Consider the following 27,856-nt stretch of genomic DNA (forward strand, 5'->3'; position numbering starts at 1 on the left):
CTCTCTCTCTCTCTCTCTCTCTCTCTCTCTCTCTCTCTCTCTGTGTCTGTCTGTCTCTTTCTTTCTGTCTCTCTGTCTCTCGCACACACAGTATGCTGCCTATAGCAGTGACATACATAGCTTCACTGTGTTGAGATTTAGGCATGTTACTGTATATTCTGTAAAGATTATCTTTGTATTATTCGAATGCCGACTTCTTTGTCCACATATCTAGTTGCAATCCAGACATGACATTGCAATGCTTATTCTAAGTATCTCATTTATCTCACATTTTTGGGGGGGAAGGGTGTCTCAAAAGTAAAACGAAGGCAAGTCTTTCAGGAGATACTTAGAAAATACCATGTCCAGACTGCAACCAGATATGGGGGCAGAGAAATCAGCATTTGAGTAACACAAGGATAATCTTTCCATAGTGCACAACAACATTATGCCTAAATTGAAATATTCTCCTTTGGTTGACATTTTCATCAGTATTTTTATTATGAAGGTGTGTTGAACTTCATTAAATGCCTTTTTTGTATCTATTGAGATAATCATGTGATTTCTGTCATGTCTATTGTATGTTGTATTACATTTATTGATCTGTGTATGTTGAACCACCTTGCATTCCTGGGGTGAAGTTTGATCATGACATTTGCAACAGTTAATATGTTCTTGAATTTGTTTTGCTTTTTGTTTTGTTTTGGTTTTTCTGAGAATTTTTGCATCTATGTTCATCAGGGAAATTATAGTACACACATTCTCTTGATTTAATTTCGGAAGGTCATACATGTTTTTAAAATCATTCATTCCTATTTTCCAGCTTGTTTGGATTTATGTTTCTAAGTATTCCCTAGTACTCCTCAGGATTTAACTGCAATCTGTTGTAACAAGCTCCTTAATCATCTCTATTTTGGGTCCTGAGGATGTTTGAATAAAATAGCCTACAAAGGCTCCTTTGCTTGAATGTTTGATCTTCAGTTAGTGGAACTGTTTGGAAAGGATTAGGAGGTGTGGCCTTGTTGGAAGGGATATATCGCTCATCGCACATAGACTGTCTCTAGCTGCATATGAATCAGAAGTTGGCCTAGTCGGCCATCAGTGGAGAGGCCCATTGGTCGTGCAAACTTTATATGCCTCAGTACAGGGGAACGCCAGGGCCAAGAAGTGGGAGTGGGGGGGGGGGAGCGTGTGGGGGACTAAAAAAGACTTTGAGGTTTCAAAAACCCACACCATTCCCAGTTAGCTCCTCCCACTCACCCCACCTCATTCTTGTGAATCAGCTGTGAGCTCTCAGCAATTGCTATAGCACCGTACCTGCCTGCCTGCTGCCATGCTCCCCACCATGATGGTCATAGACTCTCTAACCCTCTGGAACTGTTAGCCCCAGTAAACATTGTCTTTTATAAGTTGCCTTGGTCATGGTGTCTCTTCCTAGCAATAGAAAAGTAACTAAGTTTGAGTGAGGATCTGTAACTTTGTTTTCATATATAGCCAACTCTTTAATTATCTTAGCCTTCTAGCATCTATTTCACTCATTTCCGTGAGTCTTTATAACTTCTTCCTCCTACTGCCTCTGGCTTGGCTTCTTGTTTCTCCGAACGTTTGAGGTTACTTCCTATGATGTTCAATGCACGTAGCTGTAGCTAAGCCTTTCTCCAAGAGAACATGGGTATAGCTATAAGCCCTTCTCTGAGAGCACAGGATAATAGGTATGAGCCCCTCTCTGAGAGCACATGGATACAGCTATAAGCTCTGCTCTGGAAACATGGTTGTAGCTATAAGCCCTTCTCTGAGAGCATGGTTGTAGCCATAAGCCCTCCTTTGAGAACATCTTAGCTGCACCAGTGGCTCTAGTAAGTTGTTCTTTCATTTTCATTTGATTTGAGGACATTGTCCATTCAAATGTGTATTGTTCAGTACCCAAGTATTTATGTTATCTCTGTGATGTCTCATGCTGTTGATTACTAGTTTTATGCCACTATAATTTGATAATACAAGGAATTGTTTCAGTTATTTTATAGCTATTGGGGCTTGCACTGTGGTCCATAATGTGATCAATCTTAGAGGAGAGTCTTTGGGCCTCTGAAAAGAATGTGTGTTTCATATCTTCCAAATGAAATGCCTTGTAGGTATCTGTTAAAACTAATGGATCTATATGATGGTTTTAGTTTGAAATGCCTATCTAAAGATGACAGTGTAGAGCTGAGGTTTACCACTAACATTATCAGGACCTGTATGACACATTTCATGCATTTAGTGTTTATCTTATAAAATTTAGGAGCCCTAGCATGCAGTGAACACATATTTATAATAATTTCTCCTCCTCCTCTTCCTCCTTCTCCTCCTCTTCCTCTTCTTCTTCTTCCTCTTCCTCTTCTTTTTTGAGACAGGGTCTCTCTATAATATAGCTCTGGCTGTCCTAGAGCTCATTATGTAGACCAGGCTGGCCTTGAACTCAGAGATCTACCTGCCTGGGATTAAAGGCATGCTCCACCATGCCCAGTCTTATTAGTATCTTCTTGATAAATGGTTCCTTTTATTAATATAGTGGACTGCTTTGTCTCTTATTCTTTTTATGAAGTCAATGCCATGAGATGACAAACTTGCTAATGAGGTTTTAACAATCATACCTCTTGAATATAGAAGGTTTCTCAATTATATAATCAAGAGACTACCCTTTTCCTACCTTATAACTTTCTTTTAAGTAGAATAAAATGAAATCTGAGTGGTAAAGAGGAATGGCGGGTGCAGGGACTCCTAAAGGGATGGCAACAGGGACTAACGTAAAAGCAATGCGTTCTTCCAGACAAATCTGAAGAGATATCTGGTGGCCCAGACGCTTAGGGTTTTTTGGGGGGGTGGGCGTGGGGGTGGGGGGTTGTTTTTGGTTTTCTTAACAATAAAAAGTTTATTACACTTACAATAAATTTTTGCATGCACAGTTTTTTTCCCTATACCTGTTGTGATTGCTAGGGTAAAATATCCTAATAACCTGTCATCTCATGGCATAAGATTGCAGCAATGTCCTTTGAACGTCCTACATGTCCTGGTCTTACTTCTATAATTTTACAAGTTTCATTATGTTTTCTCTCATCTGCTCTGCCCTCCCATCAGACTGGCCTTAACTCTGTTTGTAGAACACATGAAATCTTGTCTTTCAGAGACCACTCTTTTTGCTGATGGTTTTACTTTGAACATTCCCATACCCTGGTGGCAACCCCACTCTCCTTCCAGCCTCCATGTGACACACTTCTAACTCCTCTTCTTATTCTGCAAGCTCCTTCTTACATACAGTATGATCTCTTCATAGGCACCTTGCCTGGCCACCCTATCTAGAAAAGGCCCTTCTTATTTGAAGCAGAATCATGCTTATTTCCTTAGTTATAACCATAATCTTTAGTCATGATGTAAGAATATCTACAAAGGTAAGACCCAACTGTATACTCTCTCCTAGAAACCCACCTTAAATATAAAGACACCAATTGCTGAGAAGAAAAGCTATCAAGGAAATGAAACAGAGAGACATTATTCCAAAGAATGATGGAGTTACCAAATTAATATAAAACTAGTTTTACAGCACAGATATTATCCAGGAATAAAAAGCATTTTGCAGTGGTGACCAGGACATATAACTTCCTCTATGCACATAAAACAACAGAGCTTCAAGATACTTAAATGAAAGCCAAATCTCCACCAAATGACCTACAGACTCAACACAAACCAAAATCAAATCACAAAGCTAGAATATTACTCTAACATGCACACGGAAGGCAGAGGAACCTCTCAGTTAAAACAACTTTGAAAAGAACAAGGAAAGCCATGTGCTCTTGGTCGGATGTTTCCTCCAGTGGAGTAGCTCCTAACACCAATCAGAAACGGGTTGGTTACTTCCAAAACATTCACGACACTATGTCACCCATGGGAATCCTTCATTGTAGCTCATAGTGTTCACAGCTGGGTACGACTGTCAGTGACCTCCTCCTGCAGCACCTTCTAATAGCAGGCATTCTGGCCGGTAGGGAGTAAGCTTTCTACTTAGTACTTAGTACCAACTTGCTTCCTCCATTCCCTGTGACCACAGTGCATGGTATCTTCAGCAATGGGATCTCACCAGCAACCAGGAGCTGCTCTTCTCTTTGCTCTCACTGTAGGCCTGGGTGAGAACAGTGAGCAGTAAACATGTCAGCCTGAATGCTATCCTTACTTGAAAATTCCTCCAATAAGCACATTAGTACATTACCTTTAAATTTAATCTCACTACAGTTCTCACTCAGGATACAAGCAGGATGGAGCCAGATTCTTTCTTTGCCAGGATAGAACAGGAATGGCCCTAGTCCAATGCTTATAGGAGTCTTTCTTCTCTGAAACTTCAAGATCTTGGCCTGCTGCCTGCATTTCTCTTGGCATTGGTCTTCCATAACTCCAATACAATGGCCCAGTAAGCTCTGCTTACAGAACTCGAAGACTTTTCCAGCCCAAAGTTCCAAACTCAACTACATGCCTCATACAAACCAGTTCATACAAACCACACTGCCAGGTTTATTCTAGCAAATGGCCCTACTTCTCAGTACCAATTTTTCTGAATTACTTTCTCATTGCTGCAACAAGATCACTGACCTTAACCGATGCAATCGTACTACAGTTTAGAATGAGTCTTCCCACCTCAATTAAATCAATGTAGATAATCACTCAGATATGCCTAGAGATTTGTTGCTATAGTGATTCCAAATCCCGTTGTCAAGTTGATAATCAAGATTAGCCACCACAGGACTCATAACAGCCTTTCAGGCAATGCTTGCAATGACTCAAAGACTTCCTGCTACACCATACTTGTGAAAGGTCACACTAAGACTTTAATACACACGCCTTTGACAGACACTTAAGATCCAAACAACAGGCAAAATTTACCGAGAGATTCTAACATCTTTATGACATGTATAAGCTACCTTAAGAATATACAATTGAAGAGCTGGGGAGGTGGCTCAGCCAGTAAGTCTACTGCTATGCAAGCACAAGAACCTGAGTTCGATTTCTAGAGCCTATATTTATAAAAGGGGGTAGGGGGGAGAAGAGTGCTCCAACACACATCTAAAAATCTCAGAGCTGGGGAGGCAGAGACAGTAGGATCCCTAGAGCTTCCCTAACATCAAATCCAGATGAACTGGTGAGCCCTAGAGTCAGTAAAGAGACTCTGTCTCAAAAACTAATGTATAACAGGTCAGCAAAATCTTTCAATGGATAAAGGCGCCCACTGTGTAAGCCTGGGGACTGGAGTTTAAGTCGCAGAACCTAGGTACAAGTGGCAGAAGAGGACCCATCCTCCAGCTTCCACATGCATGTCATGGCATGTGCGCCCACACACACATGATGTATGTACACCAACACATGCCTGTGCACACAAACAGTTATAAATGATGTTTTAATTGAAAAATAAAATAAGGTAGAGAGCAGTTGATGTCAACCTCCTAGCCTCCACATGCTCCCCCTCCCACAGAATAGAAAATGGTTTCTAGAAGCACACCAGAGATACATTTTAAATTTCATTTTGTTGTAAATAAATTACAGCATTTTAATGTGTGTATCTGTTCTGCCTAGTTTTGTCAAAACCCAAGAAAGTTCATGAAGAAATTATGTCAATTTTTACATCAAGAAGGGTCATTAAGCCCATAAATGATGTATCCATTCCTACCCTAAGAATTCCTTAATAAACAAAAGAAATTGCCACTAAGATTTTATATCCAGTAGCTCTTTCTTTTGAGGCAGAGTTCTTGAAGCCCAGGCTGCCTGGAACTCACGATGTATCCAAGGATGGCCTTGAACTTCTGATCCTCGTCCACCACCAGGTGCTGGGATTGCAGACCTGTGATAGATTTGAACCCTTGCCTGGCAGCCAAGCAGTCTATCATTTTCAATATCTTAGAGATAAGCAGAGGTCGTCGACACATAACCTGCTATGTGCTGAGTCGTGAATGAGCTCCACGGGATGACAACCTAATGTCTGCCATAGATCACAGCACACAGTCTGTGCAGATGGGAGTCGCACCTGGAATGGAGTGATGCCTCCCTCTCTTTCAAACCCTTCTAACACATGGGTCAAAGCACAGCCAGAGAAGCACTCCTTCCCTCCCACACTGGCTGCCTCACCTCCTTTGTGACCAGAGGGGTACGTGATGCTTAGATGTATATGACGTCAGAGGTATTTGCGTACAAAATCTTCTCTTTCTATTCCTGCTGCATCTCTATGGGTAAGGCGATACCTAATAGTCAAATGTCATAAGCTGAGATCGATCGCTAAGCTGTTATTGTTAAGTCTTAATTGCTAGGAGTTTGGTTTATCAAGGCCACAAAGACAATTATGATCTAGGTAGCTGGCAATACTACAATGTATTTATTACATTATGTCTAATTCTCGTATTTGTACCATATATTACTACAGGGCGGCAAATTAATAAACCAGAAGGCTGAAGGGTTTACTGGGTGGTAGACCAGTTACCCAGCAAACAGGAGACCCTGAATTTGATCTTCAGTGTCACCAACTGGGTCCTTTATTGACTCTTCTTAGAAATCATGAACATGCAAAGCGGCTCCCTGGCCGCTGGGAGCCCCACACATGGGACAGCAATAGCCTTCAATTCTTAGCAGTTACCACTCCAAACTTCTGAGTGCCAGTAGCCCTCGGCACCTAGTGTTACTGCACACACTTTCGTGTGCCAGCAGCTTGGCTCCAGCCATTCCCTACAGGCCCTTCAGCAGATGGAGGCGGGAACTCGCAGCAGCTCTCTGGATGGACCTCTTCCAGCAGTTGGGGCCTGCAGCAGTTCCACAATCCTGGCCTTCCTCCGTCTCAGGTCTCTGCAGCTCTTATCCCTCTCTTTCCCTTTCAATAGTCTCTGGCCCCAGCCACTCTGAGGAAATCTTCAAACCTGTGAGTCGTGCTTGGAGCTAGCAGCCTCTCCTGTGATGGAACCATCTTGGTCTACACTGCCTAAAAGACCTTCAGGTATGCAATAGCTGCGACAGTAAGCTTTATTGAAGCATAGCAGGTGGTGCATAGGTCTCTTGGATTGACCTGAGGAGAATTAGAAGATGGCTGCTTTGACAGCCAGGCACGCATGCGCACAGCCTCCATATTTTTGCTTAGTCATTTTACTCCTGGTACTCGGCAAAGGTGCGCAGAGCCTGCTTGTCCTTAGGGTTTTGGGTGAGGAGGTGTTCTTTCTGGGCTGCAGTGAGACTCCTGCAATAGGTGGAGACATATGGAAAGGCCATGGAATAGGATCATCAAAGATTGTCATCAATGGCGCATCCTCCAAAGCCACAGTAGGCTGTATCTACAAGGATAACGGCTGAAAAACTTCTAAGGCAGTAGTTATTAAAATGGTGGCCTCTGGGACAGATGCAGCAGCCATGACAACTGCAGAGGTCTCTGTGGCTTCAGTGAAGTTTCCTTGGGGCTCCCATAATTGGAGTAAAGTCTCCTCAGGGCATTTACAGATGAAAGACAGTTTCCCTGAGCAGTTGTTTGGCATTTAAGGCAAGCAATTCACTACATCAGGAAAATATGGGCTCTTGATTGACAGTTTCTACACCCTCTTCACAAACAACAGTGGCTACTGACTCTGATGGAATTTCGGGTAGAAATGGTATTCACAGCCTAGCCAGATTTAGGGACTGTGAAATGACAGATAACACTCCAATCCAGCCTCAGTCCCTGTCCATCCTGGGCCACATCTGACAGCTATCAATCTAGGAGCTGAGCTGGCCACTTGGACCAACCTTGACAGCTTCTGTCTGTTAAAAAGAAATAAAACACATCAAGAAGTGCTTGAAAGTAAGATTAACATAAATTAACATATTCTGCAGGAAATCCTGTCCGGTACTGAAATGGGAAAGAGTGTCCTTGGGTTGCTAGTGGATCTGTGTCCTCATCTCATGAACTCAAAGAGTGAAGGGTGAGTTTTAGAGCAGTTTTCTTCTCATAGAAGGAAGAAAGACGAAAGAGGTGTGGCAGAAGGCGGAGCTCCAGAGAGATTAGTTATGCTCTGGAGGAGGCTCCAAGAGAGAAGGAAACCTGGGGAGCTAGCTGTGTAGGATTTCAGATAGGACTTAAGGGAGGAACTGAACACAGCATTTCTAATGAGACCGCTCAATTCTCTGAGCAGTTCACAAGTTGACCCAGTGGAGGGTCTACCCAGTCCGAGGCCTGTCACCCTAGCCAAGCAGGGAGATGTTTGTGTTCTGTCCATTCAATTAGGGAGCTTTGAACCTGCAGGGGTGGGGGATGCCGTGAGTGAATGATATTTAGAGTGAACATGTATTTTGATCTTGGCGTGGCCATGTTCTTCGTCAACTGACCAAAGGAACGAAGTGGCAAAGCAGAGCCCATATGGACCAGGCTCAAGAGGGATGGCAAAGCTTCCCCCAGGAGTGCAAGTAAGAATAGTTATGAAGGATTGGTTATGTAGCTTCCTCCTCCCAGACTGCTCTCCTAAAGAGATCTCCTACCCAGAGTAGCTAACCCCTCCCCCTGTGCTATACAAATAAACACTGGGAAGTTCCAAATTTTTGTCACAGTCATAGGGATAGCGGAACCCTATCCAATCCCAGCTTCACTGTACTGTAGCTACGTGCCACCCTTTCTTCATTCCCTGTCTGCCCCTAGCCAGAAGTCTAGGAAACCCCCTGCTGTCCACCTCTGACATGCCTTGCCGGCTGGTAGCCCAGGCCATCTAGGTTTTCTAACCTTACCCATGCCTCTGGTCCTAGCCCTAACAGGGTCTGCTCCTAGTTAATAGGACTATGCTGTCTTTGACCTCATGTTTGCATGACCAGTTTGTAGCTTTACCATCTCAGGGAGTCTACTCTATCACAGCCACCAAAAGGCAAGGACTTAGGGGAGGAACAGGACCCAAGCATTTCCAATGAGACCGCTCAATTCTCTGAGCAGTTCACAAGTTGACCCAGTGGAAGGTCTACCCGGTCGTGTCTTTCTTGGTTAACTAATACTTCCTTGTCCATGGGATGCACTGGTTGGTCTCCTTTCTGAAGCAGGTAGAAGCTTCTGGTTAGAAGCCACCATTATTGACAACTAAATCTGTTACTTTTAGCGACGTTAGATGCAAAAATATGTAAAAAGGGGACAGTATCTTATATACTGGCTTCCCAGAGCCTTGTCCTTCTCACCTGGTTACTCACCTGCATCTGGTTAGCTTATATCCAGCTGCACCTGGTAGCTCATACCCACCTGCACCTAGTTAGCTCATACCCAGTTGCACCTGGTAGCTCATACCCAGCTGTACCTGGTAACTCACACCCAGCTGCCCTGTTAGCTCATACCTACCTGCACCTGGTAGCTCATACCCAGCTGTACCTGGTAGTTCATACCCACCTGCACCTGGTAGCTCACACCCAGCTGCACCTGGCAGCTCATACCCAGCTGCAAGCTGTTTATGCTATTATCGCTAACGTCCACCCCTAAGATGCATTCACATTGCATCAGTGCTTAGCCCTCTACCTGAATGCCTTACTGGGAAGAATACATATGCCTCTCAGGAGAGTTAAACCTCTCTTAATCTGTCTCACTGATACCTTCTCCCCCACACCTACACACACACACACACACACACACACACACGTTACAGAGAGATTTCTGCTCATTTTATTTACCAAGCGCTATAATCAGTGAGTCCAAGCTCTCTGTCTTGTTTCTGAAATGGACTGAATCCCCTGAAGGACACAGAGTCATCGCTACGGTGATGTTTATGATCTCCTAACTTTCCTTTTTACATAAAACAGATACAGAGATTCCTCACTGAGAATACTGAGGGGTCCAGAACAGGTCACTGAACCCTGCTGTGTAGCCACTGGGAGCACAGGAAAAGTGGTCTCTTTCTTCTCCAACGTGCAGAGACACTGGTGGGTTATTTCTATGTCAGATGACTGTGTGAGGTTCATGCAACTGAGACTAACATATAACAAAGCGACAAAGCCAACCCATTTTTATGACTGTCCTTGTTGAAAAAACAAGACACCAGTGCTGGAACACATCTGAATGTGCACAATTTAATCAATTGCCAACAATTTTGCCTGAGTTACAACTCAAGCCAAGCATGGTGGCGCATGCCTTTAATCCCAGCACTTGGGAGGCAGAGGCAGGCGGATTTCTGAGTTTGAGGCCAGCCTGGTCTACAAAGTGAGTTCCAGGACAGCCAGAGCTACACAGAGAAACCCTGTCTTGGAAAACAAACAAACAAACAAAAACCAAAAAAACCCTCAGCACACGCCCACTGTGTGTCTAGTGTATGGATCACAACTTCTGAATTCATGTCTCCACCTGTTATTGACAGAAGGTTTCTGAGCATGTAACTTGACCCTTAAATTACGTTTTGAGGGCAATGCAATATGAAATGACAGTAGCAAACGGAATCACGTTAACACTCTTATCCAAGCAAAGCCAAAAATAGGGAACCTTTTGTGGAAGCTCATATATGAATTTGTTACAGCAAACCCAGTGTTAAATGAAGAAACTTACTCTACTGATCACAGCTTTAAAAAAAAATCAAGCATTAAAGTGTCTAGCTTTAATTTACAAAGTCGGTATGAAATATACATTAATTCTAAAACACAGCACCATGCTGTGCTAAGAAGTGACATCAGTGATTCTTTGTTATTCAAATGATGGTTTATATTCCTAAGTGAGGTTTGTAACAAAAACACTTCACAGAGGTCCGATGAGCTGGTATGGAAACCGCTCTTTACCCTGACTGTAGCAGTGTCCATGGGAAAGGAACAAAAGGTGTCTCTGTGTCACTTCTCATGACCCCATGTGAAACTACTACTACCTCCAAATGAAAGTTTAAAGAGGCAAATCCAAAATTTGATCAGAAATGAATGAGTGTAGCTGGTAACCATACAGAGAAAACCACTGTGAGGAACATCTGAGCTTAGTGCTGCGACCGTCCAGCTCTCTGTGAGTATGCAGCTTGAAGACAAGCGTGCTCAAGGAAGTTTGAGCTTCAGCATTGGATTACGGGAAGTTCTACCTGATGCTAAGGGATGTGTGCTACTGCTCACAACGGGGAGAGATAGCATGGTGTGCAGGAAGCCAGAGCACTCTAACAGAGAAGGGAGGTCCAAGCATGCACACACACCAAATTAACTCAAGACAGGCATGTTCTCAAATAAATAATGAATGATCTGCCTTAACACCTTAAAAAATGAGAACAAGTGACCCCAAAAATGGTAGATGGAAAGAGAAAATTAGGTAGGGCAAAAATTCAATAAAACAAAAATAAGACATAAAAAAATAAAATAAAAAGAACCAATGACATGATGATTTTTTTTCTTTGTAAATACAGGCAGGACTGAGAGACCATCACCATAAGGGATCCAAATTAATAAAGCCAGAGATTATAGGGGGAGACATTAAAATATGTATCAGTTAAATTCAGAATACCAATACAAACTGTTAAAAGCTATATTCTACCAAACTGGAAAATGGACGAATTTTCAAGATGCATATAACCTAGCAAAATTAAACAAAAAAATGAAATAAGTAACCCACAGGATCTGTAACAAGCAATAGGAGTAAAACAGGAGTAAGAGCCTGTGAGGAGAAATCCCAGATCGGATGAGCTGATGGAAGAGCTCAACCATGTCTGCAATAAAAAGCTAACGCCAATAATCCTGAAAGGGAGCCTCAGAACAAGGGGAAAAGGAACACTGCAAATCCTCCACAAAGCCAGCACTGCCTTCACACCAAAGCCAAATAAAGACAAGGAAAAAAGAAAGAAAACAAACTACAGAGCAGTCTCCCTGATGAATATATATGCAATATTTCTCAATAAAATGTTTTCTAGCTGAACTCAAAAAGGAAAAAAAAAAGATCACTCACTATTATCAAGTAGGCTTCATTCCAGGGATACAGGGTTGGCTCAACATATGCCATCCATCACATAAATAGACTCAAAGACAGACAGAATGTGATCATCTCAACTGACATAGGAAAGCCATCTGACAAAATTAAACATTTCTTATGATGAAAGCTCTGGAGAGACTATGGGGAGGGAGGGAACATATCTCCACATAATAAAGTCTGTTGTGATTGAGAGGACAGAGTCAGCCAGCCTGAGCCAGGCTGATACCACGACAGGCAGCAAGCTAGGCTAAAGAGAACTGGAAAAGCCCAAAACAAGTCAATTCCAAAAATCACCCCCCATGGGCAGCCAATCAGGAAGCTGCCCCCACCACTTAACCTAAGTCAACCTCACGGGCAGCCAATCAGGACCCCTAGAAGCTGCCCTACCACCTAGCTTGACCAAGTATATCAGTGAAAGTCCCCCAAAATTCCTGGACATAGAATCAACCAATCAAGGAAAAGAAAGGTAAAAATCGCTCACTCCTACCCTAAGAGGCTTTAAATTGTCTCCATGCAGTTTTCTGCAGAATAAACACTCTTAGCTGTTGCATACTATCTGAGTTATCATTCTCTGAGAATCACAGACCCTTACATGACAAACCTATAGCTAAAACTGTGCTAAATGGGAAATAAAAGATCAACTCAAAACATTTAAGACCAGGAACAAGAAGACAAGGGCGTTCCTTTTTCCTGATCCTGGTCAACATAGTATTGAAGTCTTAGCTACATCAGTAAGACAGAAGAAAGAAGTACAAAGAAAGACAGAGGAAGTATCCTGGTTTCCTGATAATATGATTCTACACATAAGAAACCCTGAAAACCACCACCAGAAAACTCTTGGAGCTTATAAAAGCTTTCAAGCAGAGAGCAGGAGACAGGATAGAACCTTAACATACAGAAGTCCCTCTGCCATCAACAAATACACTGGGAAAGAAATCAGAAAATAATCCCATCACAATATTCTCAAACAAGGAGATAATAGCATGTCTTTGATAAACCTACATAAAAGTAGTAAAAACCCTATACAAAAAAAACTTTACAATCCCAAATAAAGAAATTGAGGAAGACATTTAAAGATGGAGAGCCCTCCCACGCTCATGAATTGGAAGTACTCATATTGTGAAAACGACTACCAACAGAAAGCAATCTGCAGAGTCAATGAAATCCCAATCTAAGTTCCAGTGACTGAAGACGAGGTACAAGAAATAGATACTGTAGTGACAGTTCTGGAATTTTAGTTTCTTTACAAAACACGGAAATATTTTAAGAATGTGCTTTTGTAGCCGGGCGTGGTGGCGCACGCCTTTAATCCCAGCACTCGGGAGGCAGAGGCAGGCGGATTTCTGAGTTCGAGGCCAGCCTGGTCTACNAGGCCAGCCTGGTCTACGAAGTGAGTGCCTGGACAGCCAGGGCTACACAGAGAAACCCTGTCTCGAAAAAAAAAAAAAAAAAAAAAAAAAAAAAAAAAAAAAAAAAAAAAAAAGAATGTGCTTTTGTTTTAATCCCATGTGTGGGGACACGGGGCTACTTTAGACGGTCTGCAGCAGCTGACTATGATTTGCCTCGTGCTCTAGCAGAGGTGTGATTTTACTAGCTGCAGATAGTTTCTATGATTGTGTGATGTTTGGAATTCTGAGAACTTTTCAGAGGATATATAATGCTAGGGTCTCGAGAGACAGCTTTGGTGGCTGGTGGTTATTCAAGGGGGTTGGCTGCAGTCTGTTAGTAGTTATGCTCAAAAGGAAACAACAGGAAAGAAATTAGATTCTGAATTCTCTCTCTCTCTCTCTCTCTCTCTCTCTCTCTCTCTCTCTCTCTCTCTCCTCTCTATTTTTCTTTCTCTCCTATCTAGTGATAAAGGGAGATTTGCAGGGAGCGGATATAGGGTGGGAATAAGAAGAACCCACAAGAGGCTGGAGAGATGGCTCAGCGGTTAAGAGCACTGACTGTTCTTCCAGAGATCCTGAGTTCAATTCCCAGCAATCACATAGTGGCTCACAACCATCTGTAATGGGAGGGCCACAAGGGAATAAGACTAAATATCTATAAAGATTTACATAGGAGTCCACAATGGAGATTCTAAAGGCTAGAATTACCTGGACAGATGTTCTACAAAATCTAAGAGTCCATAGATGCCAACCTAGACTACAATAAGCCACAAAACTTTCAATTACAATAGAGGAGAAAGAAAGATGTCCCAAGATAAAGCCATCTTTAAGCAGTATATCTAACAAATCCAGCCCTACACAATGTGTTAAAAGGAAAACTTCAACATGAAGAGGTTAACTACACCCAAGAAAACACAAGGACTAAATAATTCCAGACCAGGAAAAAAAAATTCACAAAAACAAAATAACAGGAATCAACATGGCTCAGTGGTAAATCTCAGTCTGGCTATTGGGTAATTCCAGACTAACTGAATGGGTGTGTGGGGGAAAAAAGGATCCGTCCTTCTGCTGCATCTAAGAAACATACCTTAACATAAAGGATAGACATTACCTCAGGCTAAAGGTATGGAAAAAAAGATCTCAAGAAAATAGACCTAAGAAACAAAGTTGTTTGTTTTATTATATTAATATCTGACAAGTATTATTTTAATATAATATTTACATAATAGACATCAAAACAAAATTAATCATAAGACACAGGGAAGGACACTACATACTCATCCAAGGGAAAATTCACCAAGAGGACATTGCAATCCTTGACATCTATGAACTAAACACAAAAAAGGGCACCCACTTTCATAAGAGAACCACTACTATACTGCAACCCCCTTCAAAACTCCAACACAATTCTTCATAGATCTTAAAAGGACAATTCTCAGCTTCTTATGGAAACACAAACATCCAAAACAATCCTTAGGGATAACAGACTGCTGGAGGTATCACCATGCCCAACCTCAAATTGTACTACAAATTTATAGTAACAAAAACCAAATGGTATTGACATAGAAACAATCAATAGAATTGAATTGAAGACCCAGACATAAGTCCACACACCTATAGACACCTGACTTTTGATAAAGAAGTCAGAATACACACTGGGTGGAAAAAGACAGCATCTTCAACAAATGATGCTGGTCCAACTGTACAACTGCATATAGAAGAATCTATAGGTCCATACTTATTACCCTGTACAAAACTCAACTCCAGATGGATCTGAAGCCTCAAAATAAAACCAGATACATGGCACCTACTAGAAAAGAAAAGGGGGGCTGGTGAGATGGCTCAGCGGTTAAGAGCACTGACTGTTCTTCCAAAGGTCCCTAGTTCAAATCCCAGCAATCACATGGTGGCTCACAACCATCTGTAACAAGATCTGACACCCTCTTCTGCTGTGTCTGAAGACAGCTACAGTGTGCTTACATATAATAAATAAATAAATCTTAAAAAAAAAGAAAGAAAAGAAAAGAAAAGGGAGAATAACCATGGACTCACTGACACAGGGAAAGGCATTATGAACAGAACATGATTGGCTGAGGTACTGAGATCACAATTAATAAAACCCATGAAACTGAGAGGCTTCAGCACAGGTAAGGACATCACCATTCAGACAAAGTAGCAGCCTACAGAACCAGAAAAGATATTTACCAACTACACATCCAACAGAGAGCTAATATCCTAAATATATAAAGAACTCAAAAAATCTGGATATTAAGAAGACAAACAGTCCAGTCTTAAATGAGGTACAGATTTAAACAGATACTTCTCAAAAGAGGAAACTCAGATGCCTGAGATGCACTGAAGGAAATGTTCAACATCTGAGTCATGAGGGAAACACAAATCAAAGGACTCTTGAGATTCCATCTTTAAACCCGTCAGAATGGCTAAGAGCAATACCTAACACAAAAGACAGCTCATGTTGACAAGGATGTGGTGGAGTAAGGGGAACACCCATCCATTGCTAGCGGGAGTGCAAACTCGCACAACCACCGTGGGCATCAGTCTGGCAGTTCCTCAGAAAGATGGGAATCAATCTACCTCAAGATTCAGCTATACTTCAGCTACAGCTACAGCTGTAGGAGATATAGACCCTAAATCAGAACCTACCACTGTCATTTTCATAGACCAATATGGCTGTATTATACGCAGTAACCCTTACATCCGCAGATCACTAGAGATCTCCCCGGTCATCAAAGAAGCTTGTTTATGCAGTGGAAAGATTACAGAAATACACAACTGGTCAAAATATGGAGAATATGTGACAATGGGGTCCCCTGTGGAAAATCTACAATGCAATTCCCTACCCTTAAGGCTCAAGGAACACCACAGAAGATGGGGCAGAGACGTTTAAGAGACAGAGGACCAGGATACCCGAGGCTATGTAGTGTCTTACAAACAAGGCAGGGACTCTGCACACGTGAAATCTCAACAATATGGTTTCCTAAACAAGATCTGCACAATACCAGACCAGTCAATATGCCAATGCAGACAGGGGAGATTTCATAAGGCCTTACTCCCAGAAGAGGAGCTATAAACAATGGCTTCTGGGACAGGAAGAATCAACATTCTTCAAGTACAAGCCACCCAATAAACTATCCAATCCCAGTCCATCATCCCATGAGAACACCACAAAATAGACTCAGTAGATTTGGAAGATATCATTTGAGATGGAGCAGGAGACATGATAGAAGTTGGAGTTGGAAGAGGAGGAGGGGAAAGTTATGTGAATACAGTATTTGTGTGTTCTCTAAAAGTGCTTTAAGTTGAAAAAAAAAGAAATCAAATGATAGCAAAGGCTGGAAAGGACGTGGAAGAGGGGGAATCCTTATTCACTGTTGGCAGGAGTGTAAACTTGTGTAGCCTCTATGGAAAGCAGTGTGGAAGTTTCTCAAAAGCTAAAAATAGAGCTCTCATATGACTCAGCTATACCACTTCTGAGAATGTGCCTAAAGGATCCAACTTCCCACTGTAGAGACGCTCGCCCATCTTGATCATTGCTGCTCTGCTCAAAATAGCTGTGAAATGGAATCAAGCTGGATGTCGCCAACTGGCGAGGGGATAACGAGTGTATGGAACATGACACCAATGATGAAATCTGCAGGAAAATGGACGGAACTGAAAAACATCACCCTGACAGAGGTCACACAGTGCTGCGGAAAGACAAACGCGATGTTTTCACTCAGATGCAGGCCCTAGATTTCAGATTTTAGATTTGTATGTTTACCTTGACGTGCGTGACCTTAGAGGCCAGGAAGCTAGAAAGGGACCACTGTTGGGGGCTAGGGAAGGAGGCCTCAGGGGAGAGGGGACAGCAGAACGCATGCAGTGCACGGTACAGGGAAGGAATACCAAGACCAGAAATAATGAAGTTGGTATAGGCACAGGAGTCTGGGAACGAAGAGAGATTGGGAGAGTTAGCCAAAAGAAAGATGTGTGAGAAACTTACACAGAAACCTATTCTGAAAACTAACTTAAAATACAACTTAAAACCAATTGTGATGAGTTTGCAGCCAGCCTGTTCTACATAGCAAGTTCCAGAACTACCACAGTTATAAGATCCTGTCTGGTACACAAACCAAAATTGCAACTAAAAGGAAAACAAAGTTAGCCCAGCAGTGGTGGCGCACACCTTTAATCCCAGCACTCGGGAGGCAGAGGCAGGCAAATTTCTGAGTTCAAGGCCAGCCTGGTCTACAAAGTGAGTTCCAGGACAGCCAGGGCTATACAGAGAAACCCTGTATAGAGAAAAAAAAAAGAGAGAGAAAAAAAAAAAAGGAAAACAAAGTTTAAATGGAAGTATATACAGCACGGGTAGATAATGCTTCTCCCAAAAGCCCTAAGTTACCAGTAACTGATAACAGTTCCCAAGATGTCCCCAAAACAATACAGGTTATTTCCAATACTCGTTTGTTCGTAACTTGACAGTGAGACACCACATATCTTGGATACATGTAGGACATAGACAAATCACACTGGAAATGAGATGGAAGCTTTCGCCCTGATAGCTAGCTTTCATAATGCCAGAAGGTTCTATGTAGGCTGCTGTCAGAGAAAAGTCATCTATGGTCTTACCCAGCTGTGAAACCCGTGTATTAAAATACTGGCCTGCCAGGCAAGATGTGCTCATCTATACAATAACAGCAGGCCAGGTATGGAGTAACTAACCACATTGTAATTGAATTATAGGCCCATGGGAGGGAACGCATACCTCGTGCTGTGTGATAGTAATTTTCAACTTGGCAGAATCTAGCATCATCTGAGAGATGGACCTTTGGACATGCCTATGGGGGATTATTTCGGTTACAGTAATTGATGTAGGAAGACTCATTTTAACTCTAAGTGGGAACCCTGTTTGGTGTGTAGATTCTGAACTATATAAATTTGAGAAATAGAGCCTCACACAACATGCATTCATTGCTCTTTTCTCCTTACTTTAGATGTAATCTGAACAGCTGTTCAAACCCCCTGTTCCTTTGACTTTCCTGCCGTGATAGACTATGCCATGAACTGGGAGCTAAAATTAATTCTTCCTGCCTCAGTTGCTTTCTGTATTAGCTACTTTCCTGTGGCTGTGAAGCCCGATGACAAAGACGACTTATAAAACAAAGCATGCCATTGGGCGTATGGTTCCAGAAGGTTAGCATCTAGGATGGCTGCGCAAAGGCATGGTTGCAGGAGCAGCTCAGAGATCACATCTCAAACCACAAACAGGAAGCTCAGAAAGCTGACTCAAAATGGCAAGTGTCGTTTGAAGCCTCAAAACCCAGCCCCCAGTAACATACTTTCTGATTCTCCCCAGATAACTACCAGCCACCAACCGGAGACCAAGTATTCAAATGCCTGAGACTTACAGGTGACATCTCATTCAAACCACCACACTTTTGTCAGAGTATTTTATCACACACTATACTATAAACCTGGTCAGAATGCACAGACGTCATAGGCCCTAATGAAGATCCTCTTTGTGTTGTTGTACTAACTGAACACGGTATCAAAACTGTCTGCTAAATACTTATGTTTACGTTGCTGTTCTCAGCATTGCTCAGTTTGCTCTGTTTGCAGTGTTGTGAGTTAACAGAGACTCATACAGAAAGACTTCAGCATGTGTAGATAAGCATCCCATTTTATGCTAATGGTGGGGTTGACACATTCCTGAGTACAAGTCTGATGCGATGACACCTATCAACTTTCTCCAGCTCTGTCAACTCAGAATGGACTCGCCCAGAACATCAGTCCAAATCTCCCCTTAACACCTGGGCTGTTCTTCTTTAACCACCAGCCAAGGTCAGGACTTTGAATCGTACAAAGAAATAAAAATTACAAGTTAACTGTTCTACCCTCTTCTCTGGCTATGTTTTGCTATCACGTTGAATATATTCCCTGTAGCTACAGTAACAAGTATGACAGAGCTATCCTTCAGGAGAAGCAGCTGGGCATTGCCTGAGGACATGAAAAAGCAACGATTTGGGATTCCTAGAGAAGTGGGGAAAGAGAACACTAGATTAACAAAGACTACAATGCTAACTTACCAACAAAGCAGATCTGCCCTGAAGTTTTAACAGCTGAATTCTCTAATCAGCTCTTTATCTCTGTATAGGAAACTGATACATAGGAATTAAACTATCTAAGTGTTTCAGATTTCAGATAGTCTTGCTAGAACACCAGGCTTACCACCCATTAGGCAGGGTCCTGAAAAACCCTTCCAGCTCAGCCTCTCTGTCTCCATCCCTCTCCTAGACAGTCTTTCTTTAGATATGCTAATACCATCTTAGGTGCCATCAAGTGCCACTCTGACTGCTTTCAACCTGAAAGGAACAGACACTGCTGAGAGGTGTTCTGCAGGAAACGGAGCTCATCTCTTGTGTGACTTTATGAAGCCAACTCTTGGTTCTGCTGGTGGCACCTACATCACATCGTGCACACCCACTCAACCCTGCCTGACACCTTCCCTTCCCTTTCTCTTTCATAACCCTTCGCTTGAATCTCATTCTCCAAATCCAGTGACCTCTTTACAGCTCTCATGCCTCTGGATTATCACTGTAAGTGACACTTTCTCCATCACTGTCTCTAAGGGACCTAAGAGCTGTTGGTTCCGCTCACTAACTTTAGATCCCTGTATTTTGGTTTTGAGTCACTATTCCAGCATCAGGCACATCTGGATCCAGATACAAGCTCTATTGCTGACTAGCTATATGCCTGTGGGGAAGTTACTTGATTTTGCTAGGTCCTAGACGAAGCTTTCTTCATATTGTATTCTATTTCTGTAACATCTCATGAAGAGAAAATATATAAGCTCTATACAACAGATTAAAAAGAATCTTGCCAGAAAATAAGGTTCTCAAATACATTAACCGATTCAAGTTTTTTTAAAAAAAAATGTATTTTGGTAAAAGGGTGTTAAGAATTGGTACCCGACCAAGTTAGGAGACAGGAATAGCACACCTGGCAGCTCTGAGTGCCACATCTGCTCATGAATGAGACCCCTGAACCACTGCCAGCGCAAGAAGCCTGGAGAAGGAGTGGGAGCTTGGCACAGCGAGAAAGATGAAGGTCTGAGGACACGGCTCAGCAAGCAAAGTTCTTGCCATGTAAGCGAGAAGTCCTAAGTTCAGATCTGCAGACCACAAAGCCAAGTGTGGATGCCTGTGGCTGCAGCCTTAGTATTCCTACCGTCAGACCGACCAGCCAGTCTGCAGATGACAGAGACTCTGACCCAAACAAGGTAGAAAGTGGAAGACAGACATAGGGACTCACACGCACCCTCACTCACACACCAACACACAGATATGTACAGACATAAACATTATGTACATATATGTATACACAGAGACACCACACATACACAATCACACATCCACACAGATGTATACACACAAAAAGACACTACACACACATACCCTCACTCACATATAAGCACACACTATGCACATATATATTACACATACATATGGACACTGCACACACATATATGCACACGTGTACACATATGTAAACACAGATACTATATACAGATATTACATACATGTATATACCCTCAGATACCAGAGAGAGAGAGATCATAAAGACCTAGCTGATTTGGCAGTCCTTTCCTAAATTTAGATTATTTAAAATCAGTCCCTGGTCTCTTAGAGAAGAAAAGAGAAAACATTGTGAAACCAATCTGAGTTACCTGAGCTCAATCTAATTCCTTTTTTTTTTTTAAAAGAGGATTGCGCATAATCGGAGCACAGAGCAGGAGGCAGCAGCAATCCCTGTGTTAGTGGGACTGCAGCATTACAGTTGGCCATTTACCCAGAGGGACATGACAATACAAGATGGAAAACCGTGCATGAGGCAACCAGCCTTTACAAGTGCTCCTTAATGACTTCCATCAGCATCTAGGGCAGGGCCATCAGCAGACTTCAGGACTCTGGTGCCTTCTGTCACATTACACTTTATCAATAACTAGAGTGAAGAGAGGGATGTTTACTACAGGCACAATGACATGAATACAGGAGGAATAACATACACATGAAAACAGACTGAACCAATGCACACCCAATAAAAGAGCCAAGACTAAAATCATAAGACTTAGAAAAATGGACCTGTTCTGCTCAAATAAAAGGTAACAGGAAGATGTCCCTAAGGGATCATTGCTTGTCTCCAAAGCCACACAGGCAGCTTTGAGAAGGGCAAGCCGTGGATCAATTGCCACAGTTTTTAAAGCCTACTTAGTGGCTTTAGCAGACAGCAAGCTCAGTTTGAGGGGGCAGCAGCTAGCTTGGTGTGATGAGGTATAGGAAGAGCTAGGGCAGAGCAGCACCTCAAAGATGAGAGGCAGTGTCTTGCTCCACACTGACCAGCCCAGAACTCAGGGGCTTCTCACCTACCCCTAGCACATGTATTCAGAACAAAACCACCCAGATAGTTAGGTGCATGGGTGCTAACCTGTAAGCGGAAGGACAGAAGGCAATGGCAGCTCAGAGGCAGGACAAAGCAACAGTCTCAGTGGAAAAATGGTGGACATCTCTACTCAGCCACTCAATGCATGCCAAGTTCAAACCTGTTTTGGAAAACCTACTTCCCTCAAGAATAGCCAGAGATTCAGAGAAAGAATGGCCATATGTAAGAAATTCTTAGTATATTTAAATATGCATATCCAAAGAGTAGAGGCAGCCATAATTTGGCTGAAACATTGGACTGTTGTATAAGATACAGGAGGAAGAGACATAACAATACGTTTTCATGATTTGAAGGCATTTGCCCCATGAGCCTGATGACCTACGTTAGGTTCCCCAAATTACACAGAGTTGTCCTCTGATCGCCACACGTGAGTCATGGCTCATATGCACGTGCACACACCCATGTACCCACCCGCAAACACACTCGACTTCCTAAGGTACAAGTAAGAACAGAGGAGGGAATGTGGTAAGTTCGTTTTCATCTCCTTGTAAGGAAGACAGCGTGAGAATCAAGGTTCATTAATGAGGAACAATCTGTCTGACTAGACGCAAGCTTCCCAGAAGTCAACTCTACCTGGAGAGGGAAGTAAGAAAGGCAATGACTGGGGCCATCTTAACTCCTCCGCATCCCACAGTAAGAACAGGACTTGTGCAGGAGGTAGACTGCCATTAAATTCATCCAACAGGTACACTTTAGCTCTCATATTTCCTACTCTGAAGCCACACTTTCAGTGAGAAGCAAGAGCATCCTGTTTGGCCTCATCAGCAGAGGAACAACAAAATCAATATTCGCTGTCCATGTACCTTGAATTTATAAGGAAAAGCAAGGATTTTCTATCCTTTAATTTATAAACTCAACTAAGACATTCAAATATTCTCAATTAAAAGCAAATGAAGATTTGTTACATATTGTAGCTCTCCTTGTGAACCATATCCTACTAAATAACAGGGGAGAAAAAGTTTGATCGAAGATCACTTGAAAACGTGCCTTAAGCACTGTAAAGCCCTCCAAATCTAAGATTATATGGAGACGGACTTCAGAAGGTTTCTAAAAAGAAATGATTCAGCAGTTGGATGAAGCTAAATGCCACGAAGTAATCAAATTGTGGAATGCTGATTAAATGGCTACTTAAGTTTAATCTATTTAAAACTCTCAGGATAAATACAACTGGCCTCGGACTAGACTAGTCCTGGCTTGGCTCAAACGCTATAACTGGGTGTCGAAGGAGTTTGCTCTTCCAACTGTTCCTTTTAACTTCTTAGAAGCCATTCTTCATACTTTGGTTCTTTCTCGGTCTGGATACATTAAATAAATGGGAATCGCTAGGACCTAGGGCTCTTTCTGTTCAACAGCAGCCAGAAAGAACAGGCAAGAAAGTGAAAGGGGTATGTCCGTGCCCACCCCCACAGCTGAAAGGGCTACCCTGCCGGCGCGCGTTCGCTCTGGCTGCTCTAAGCAAGTATATAAAAGAAAGGCAAAGAAAGCCAGCCCCAGGCTCCCGTGGGTAGGAAGGTTCCTTTTTGTGACTACAGCTAGGCTCCCCCGGGATTTCCTCCCGTCGTCCGGGCAGCACCCGGCCGCAGGCGGGCGACCGCAGGCCGACGCGGCTCCACTTACAGTGACACCATCCCAGGTGACAGCACCAGTGCAGCTTGAAGCACTTGCCGTGGCTGTGCGTGGCACAGATGGACAGCCCGTCGCACGGCTGGAAGTCGGGTCTGCGGGCGGCGCAGCTCCGCGCCAGGGCCTGCGCCTCGTCCACTTTCTCGCTCTTCCAGCCGCGCTCGGGCGCCGTGGCCGCACTCATCTCTCCGAGGTTGAAGAGCCGGGCCGGGAGCCTGGGACAGAGCAGAGGCGCGGGCCAGGCAGGGCGAGGGTGGGTTGCGGGCTGGAGGCGCGGCGAGCACCCGCTGCCGAGGAGCCGCCCGGGGAGGGAGCAGCGACCCGGCCAGGCCTGCTGCCTCCCCGCGCCCTGCTCCCTTCTGCGCCCTGCTCCCTCCTCCCTTCTTTCTCCTCTCCTCCCTCCTCTTTGCTCCCTCCTCCCGTCTCTCTCTCTTTCGTCCTCCCTGCTCCCTCCTCCCCACTCGGGCCGCCACGCCTGCACGCGCACGCGCACACTTAGACCGCCGCGCCCCTCTGCGAGCCCATCCCCTCGCGGTGGCGCTGCGCGCGTCGCCTCTGCCCCCGGCCAGCGGGTCCCACATACCCCTAGGACAGTCAGCACACATCCCGCACGCCCTCGGGTTGGGAGGGCGTACCTCGGGCTACAGCCCGGCCTTCTCCCGCAGCCTTTAGGCACAGGGTCTAGCCTTAGCCCTTAGCACTCCCTCCCCGTCGCGCCGTGGCGTCCTGCTGGGCACACACTCGCCCCAGCTGTCCTGGAGCCGCCGGATGGCAGCCGGCGGTGACCTCGCGGGTTCTTCCCTGTGCCAGCCTCCCGGAACTAGTCCTGGGTGCGGGGCTCTGGGCAGTCAGGGTGGGAGAATCTGTTAGGTTTCTGTCTTGATACGTGTGGGGTGTGGGGATGCACTGAGTGGCTTGCAGTGTCTGTGTGGCCATAGACATTACACGCCAGTCGTATAGTCGTGTGTGTGTGTGTGTGTGTGTGTGTGTGTGTGTGTGTGTGTGTTTGTTGTGAGTGTGTGGCGGTATGGTGGGCTGGAATGGCGTAGTGAAATTATGCATGGATTATATGTGTGGAGTTGACACGGTCGGACATGGGTACACAGACTGACATGTGGCCCAGCCTAGCCAATGGGTGTGGCTGCCTAGGCTGCAGCTCCCTCTCCCACCTCCCCCAGTCTGCTTGTTGGACCTCCCTGCTGGCCACAACTTGTTTTAAACAGGTTTTCCATCCCAGACTGAACCAGAGAAGAGAAAAACGAATCTTTCGTTTATGGGAGCAGTGCAGGGAATTGGCTTCCCCTACCACGCGGGCCAGTGCCCAGTCTAAAACACCGAAAGGAGGGAACGCCTTCCCTCCGCTTCCTTGCCAAATGCTACACAGGGCCCAGGAAAATGCCTGTAATCGCAGAGGGTCCGCAACAGAACCTCTCAGCATAATGCTGGGCTGGACCATGCTTTCCCCAGATCTCCTTCCCTTCACTTTATCCCCTTCCTGTTTGGCAATGAGCTCTATCCTGGTTTTAAACGAAATTCATCCTCAAGCCCTCAAAACTCTTTGCTGCCATAAGCACTCTTTCATAATTTTCCCTTTTATTTAACCTTGGCTTAGGAAGGGAAATCTAATTTGCATATGTCTGACTGTGAAATCTTCATGTGTCAGGGATTGAGGTAAATTCAGATGGCAAAGGCTGATTTCAACAACTGTCCCTTCTAAGTGACAAATTCTTGCTCCCCATTAACCTAACATTGAACTGAGGTAAACACAAGGTGCCATGCTTCACCTATCTCCCAAGTGCCCACCCACTTAAGTCCCAAAGCAGCTCACGGCTGGCTCAGCGTCCCTGCAGCCCTGTAGTATGTCCACCTCGGAATAACTTCAGCAAATGAAAACCAAAGGAACCTACACCACAGAATTGAGATTTATCAAACCATTTTTCCTACATTTTATTATTTTGTGTGTATGGGTGTTTCACTTGCATGTATTTTTGTGCACCACCTGTAAGCAGCGCCCTCCAGGGCCGAGGGACTAGAGTTACATACAGCTGGTTGTTAGCCGCCATTCAAGTGCTGGGAATTGAACCCGGATCCTCTGGAAGAGCAGCCAGTGCTTTTAACCACTGAGCCATTGCTCTAGCCCAACCAACCAATTTTTAAAATTAATTTATTTTTATTTTATGTGCATTGGTGTTTTGCCTACATGTATGTTTGTAAGAGTGTCAGATCTTATAGTTACAGACAGTTGTGAGCTGTCACATCCATGCTGGGAATTGAACCCAGGTCTTAACAGCTGACTCACTCTCCATAAACATCTGTTCTAATCCATCTTTCTCCTTCAACCTATAAACTCCCTCTTAATGCCAGCCATATCATATATACAAGTAACCCAATTTGCTTTTAGTATAGATGAACACACTAATTAGGAAGCATACTGATGCAGGGTTTTTTAGTGTAATGGGATTGTTCATAGCCAAGCTGTACATGATCCAAAGACCTAAGTTGCCAGGCACTCAGTAATCAAAGATCATTCTTCACAGTGGCCGTGACTTGCCTACTTGGTTTAATGCTATGGTTAGAACCTTTAGGTTCAAATGTGAATGGCTGGATATTTAGTTTCTGTCACCCTGTGCCTATTTGTCTATTATTAACGTAAGCTGTCTTTGCACAGCAACCCTCTAGACACTTACAAACCACGTCTTTGCGAAACAGGTTTTGGTTACTTAACCAAACCAAGCAACCATGCATCACGGTTATAAATAAGCCCTCAGCAATCTGTCTTCTAGTTGTATCAAAGCAATCACGGCTATGGCAGGGGGCAACAGTTCCCAAATGCAGTGCGGCTGAACTGGGAGGTGCCTACGAGGAAGGAAGGAGGGAGTCTGTGCAGCAAGGCCATTAGCATAGCCAGCTCATCGTCCGCTTCAGGGTCTAAAGAACAGCCTCTTTAGACTCAGAGGCAGTGCCCCTCCCTGTGCCACTTGCCCCTGTACCTCGCTTACTGCGCATGCTCAGTATTAGTCCCTTCCCTGGTTGGCTTTCTCCTACTCTAATAAAACACTGGCCAGAAGAAACTTGGGGTAGAAAGGGTTTACTATATCTTTTTTTTTTCTTTTTTCTTTTTCTTTTCTTTTCTTTTTTTTTTTTTTTTTTTTTTTTTTTTTTTTTTTTTTTTTTTTTTTTTTTTTTTTTTTTTTTTTTTTTTTTTTTTTTTTTTTTTTTTTGGTTTTTCGAGACAAGGTTTCTCTGTATAGCCCCTGGCTGTCCTGGAACTTACTCTGTAGACCAGGCTGGCTTCAAACTCAGAAATCCACCTGCCTCTGCCTCCCGAGTGCTGGGATTAAAGGCGTGCGCCACCACGCCCGGCTGGATTTACTATATCTTAAGCTTCCATGTTATAGACCCTCTCAGAAGGAAGTTATGAGAGGAACTGAAACATCACGTGGGAGGAACACTTTCGTACTGGCTTGCTCAGTCTGGTTTCTTCTACTACCCAGAACCACTTGCCCAGAGGGGCCCTGTCCACTTCATTCATTAATCAAGAAAAAACTCCCACAGACTTGCACACAGTCAATCTTACGGAGGCATTTTCTCAGTTGAGGGTCCCTCTTCCTGAGGGATGGATGACCTGAGCTTGGGTCAAATTGACAGATACTGACTAGCACAGGCCTTCCTCTTACAGCATCTCAAAGGTACCAACCACAGACCATCTTCCTCCCAGCCTCCCTCTAGGGTGCTGTGAAGAGATTGCTCTCTAACAACTGCTCAAAAAAGAACCCCCTCTCGAGGCTCCAAGGCCCCGCTGTCCTGTTTTATTTATTGCTTTATTTCTGAACCAAAGTGTGCCATTTCCTTCTTCCTGACTGTACCTCCCCACTCTATCCCTTTGCCTTGATTGCTTGACTCTGGTTGGATCTATTTCAAGCTCAGTTGCTGCCTGAAGTCTTTATCTAGTTCACTATCTGTTGTTATCATCATCATCATCATTGCCATCAGTGTCAGCAGCATCACCAATCATCATTGTCAGCATCAGGACTGGAGGTTGAATTTAAGGTCTCAGTTATGCTAGGCAGTGCTCACCATTCAGTCCCCTCCCCCCAGCCCTATTTGCATCTTCTATTTTGAGACAGGTGGTCACTAAAGGCCAAGGCAGCACTCAGGCATATAGCTCCTCCTGCTTCAGCCTCCTGAGTAGCTGGGAGTGCAGGCCTGTGCTGCATTGCTCAGCTTCCTCAGCAACGGTAAGAACTTCCTGTCCCTACATGTGCTACCTCAAGCAGCTGAGCAGCCACTATTTATTCCCAGCACCTGGCTGTGTGTTGTACTGGAAGCTTCAGAGGCACACGACAAATACTGACAGATGGACACATCAAAATGTTCACAACTATGTTGGAGTTGTAGCTCAGTGGTAGATGTGGGGAGAGCTGGATTTGATTTCCAAAATAGGCAC

General features: G+C 43.9%; 1 protein-coding gene across 1 annotated transcript in view; it reads right to left on the reverse strand.

Moving 5' to 3' along the window:
* C16H3orf70 (chromosome 16 C3orf70 homolog) overlaps positions 1-23,801 on the reverse strand; it is a 42,521-nt gene extending 18,720 nt beyond the window's left edge. Inside the window, exon 1 of the mRNA XM_029470733.1 lies at positions 23,404-23,801. Coding sequence (XP_029326593.1) covers positions 23,404-23,593 — 190 coding nt within the window. The 5' untranslated portion in view covers positions 23,594-23,801. The remainder of the gene's footprint in view (positions 1-23,403) is intronic.
* Positions 23,802-27,856: the final 4,055 nt, after the last annotated feature.

This window comes from Mus caroli, chromosome 16, assembly GCF_900094665.2.
Source record: "Mus caroli chromosome 16, CAROLI_EIJ_v1.1, whole genome shotgun sequence".
Taxonomy (NCBI): Eukaryota; Metazoa; Chordata; class Mammalia; order Rodentia; family Muridae; genus Mus; species Mus caroli.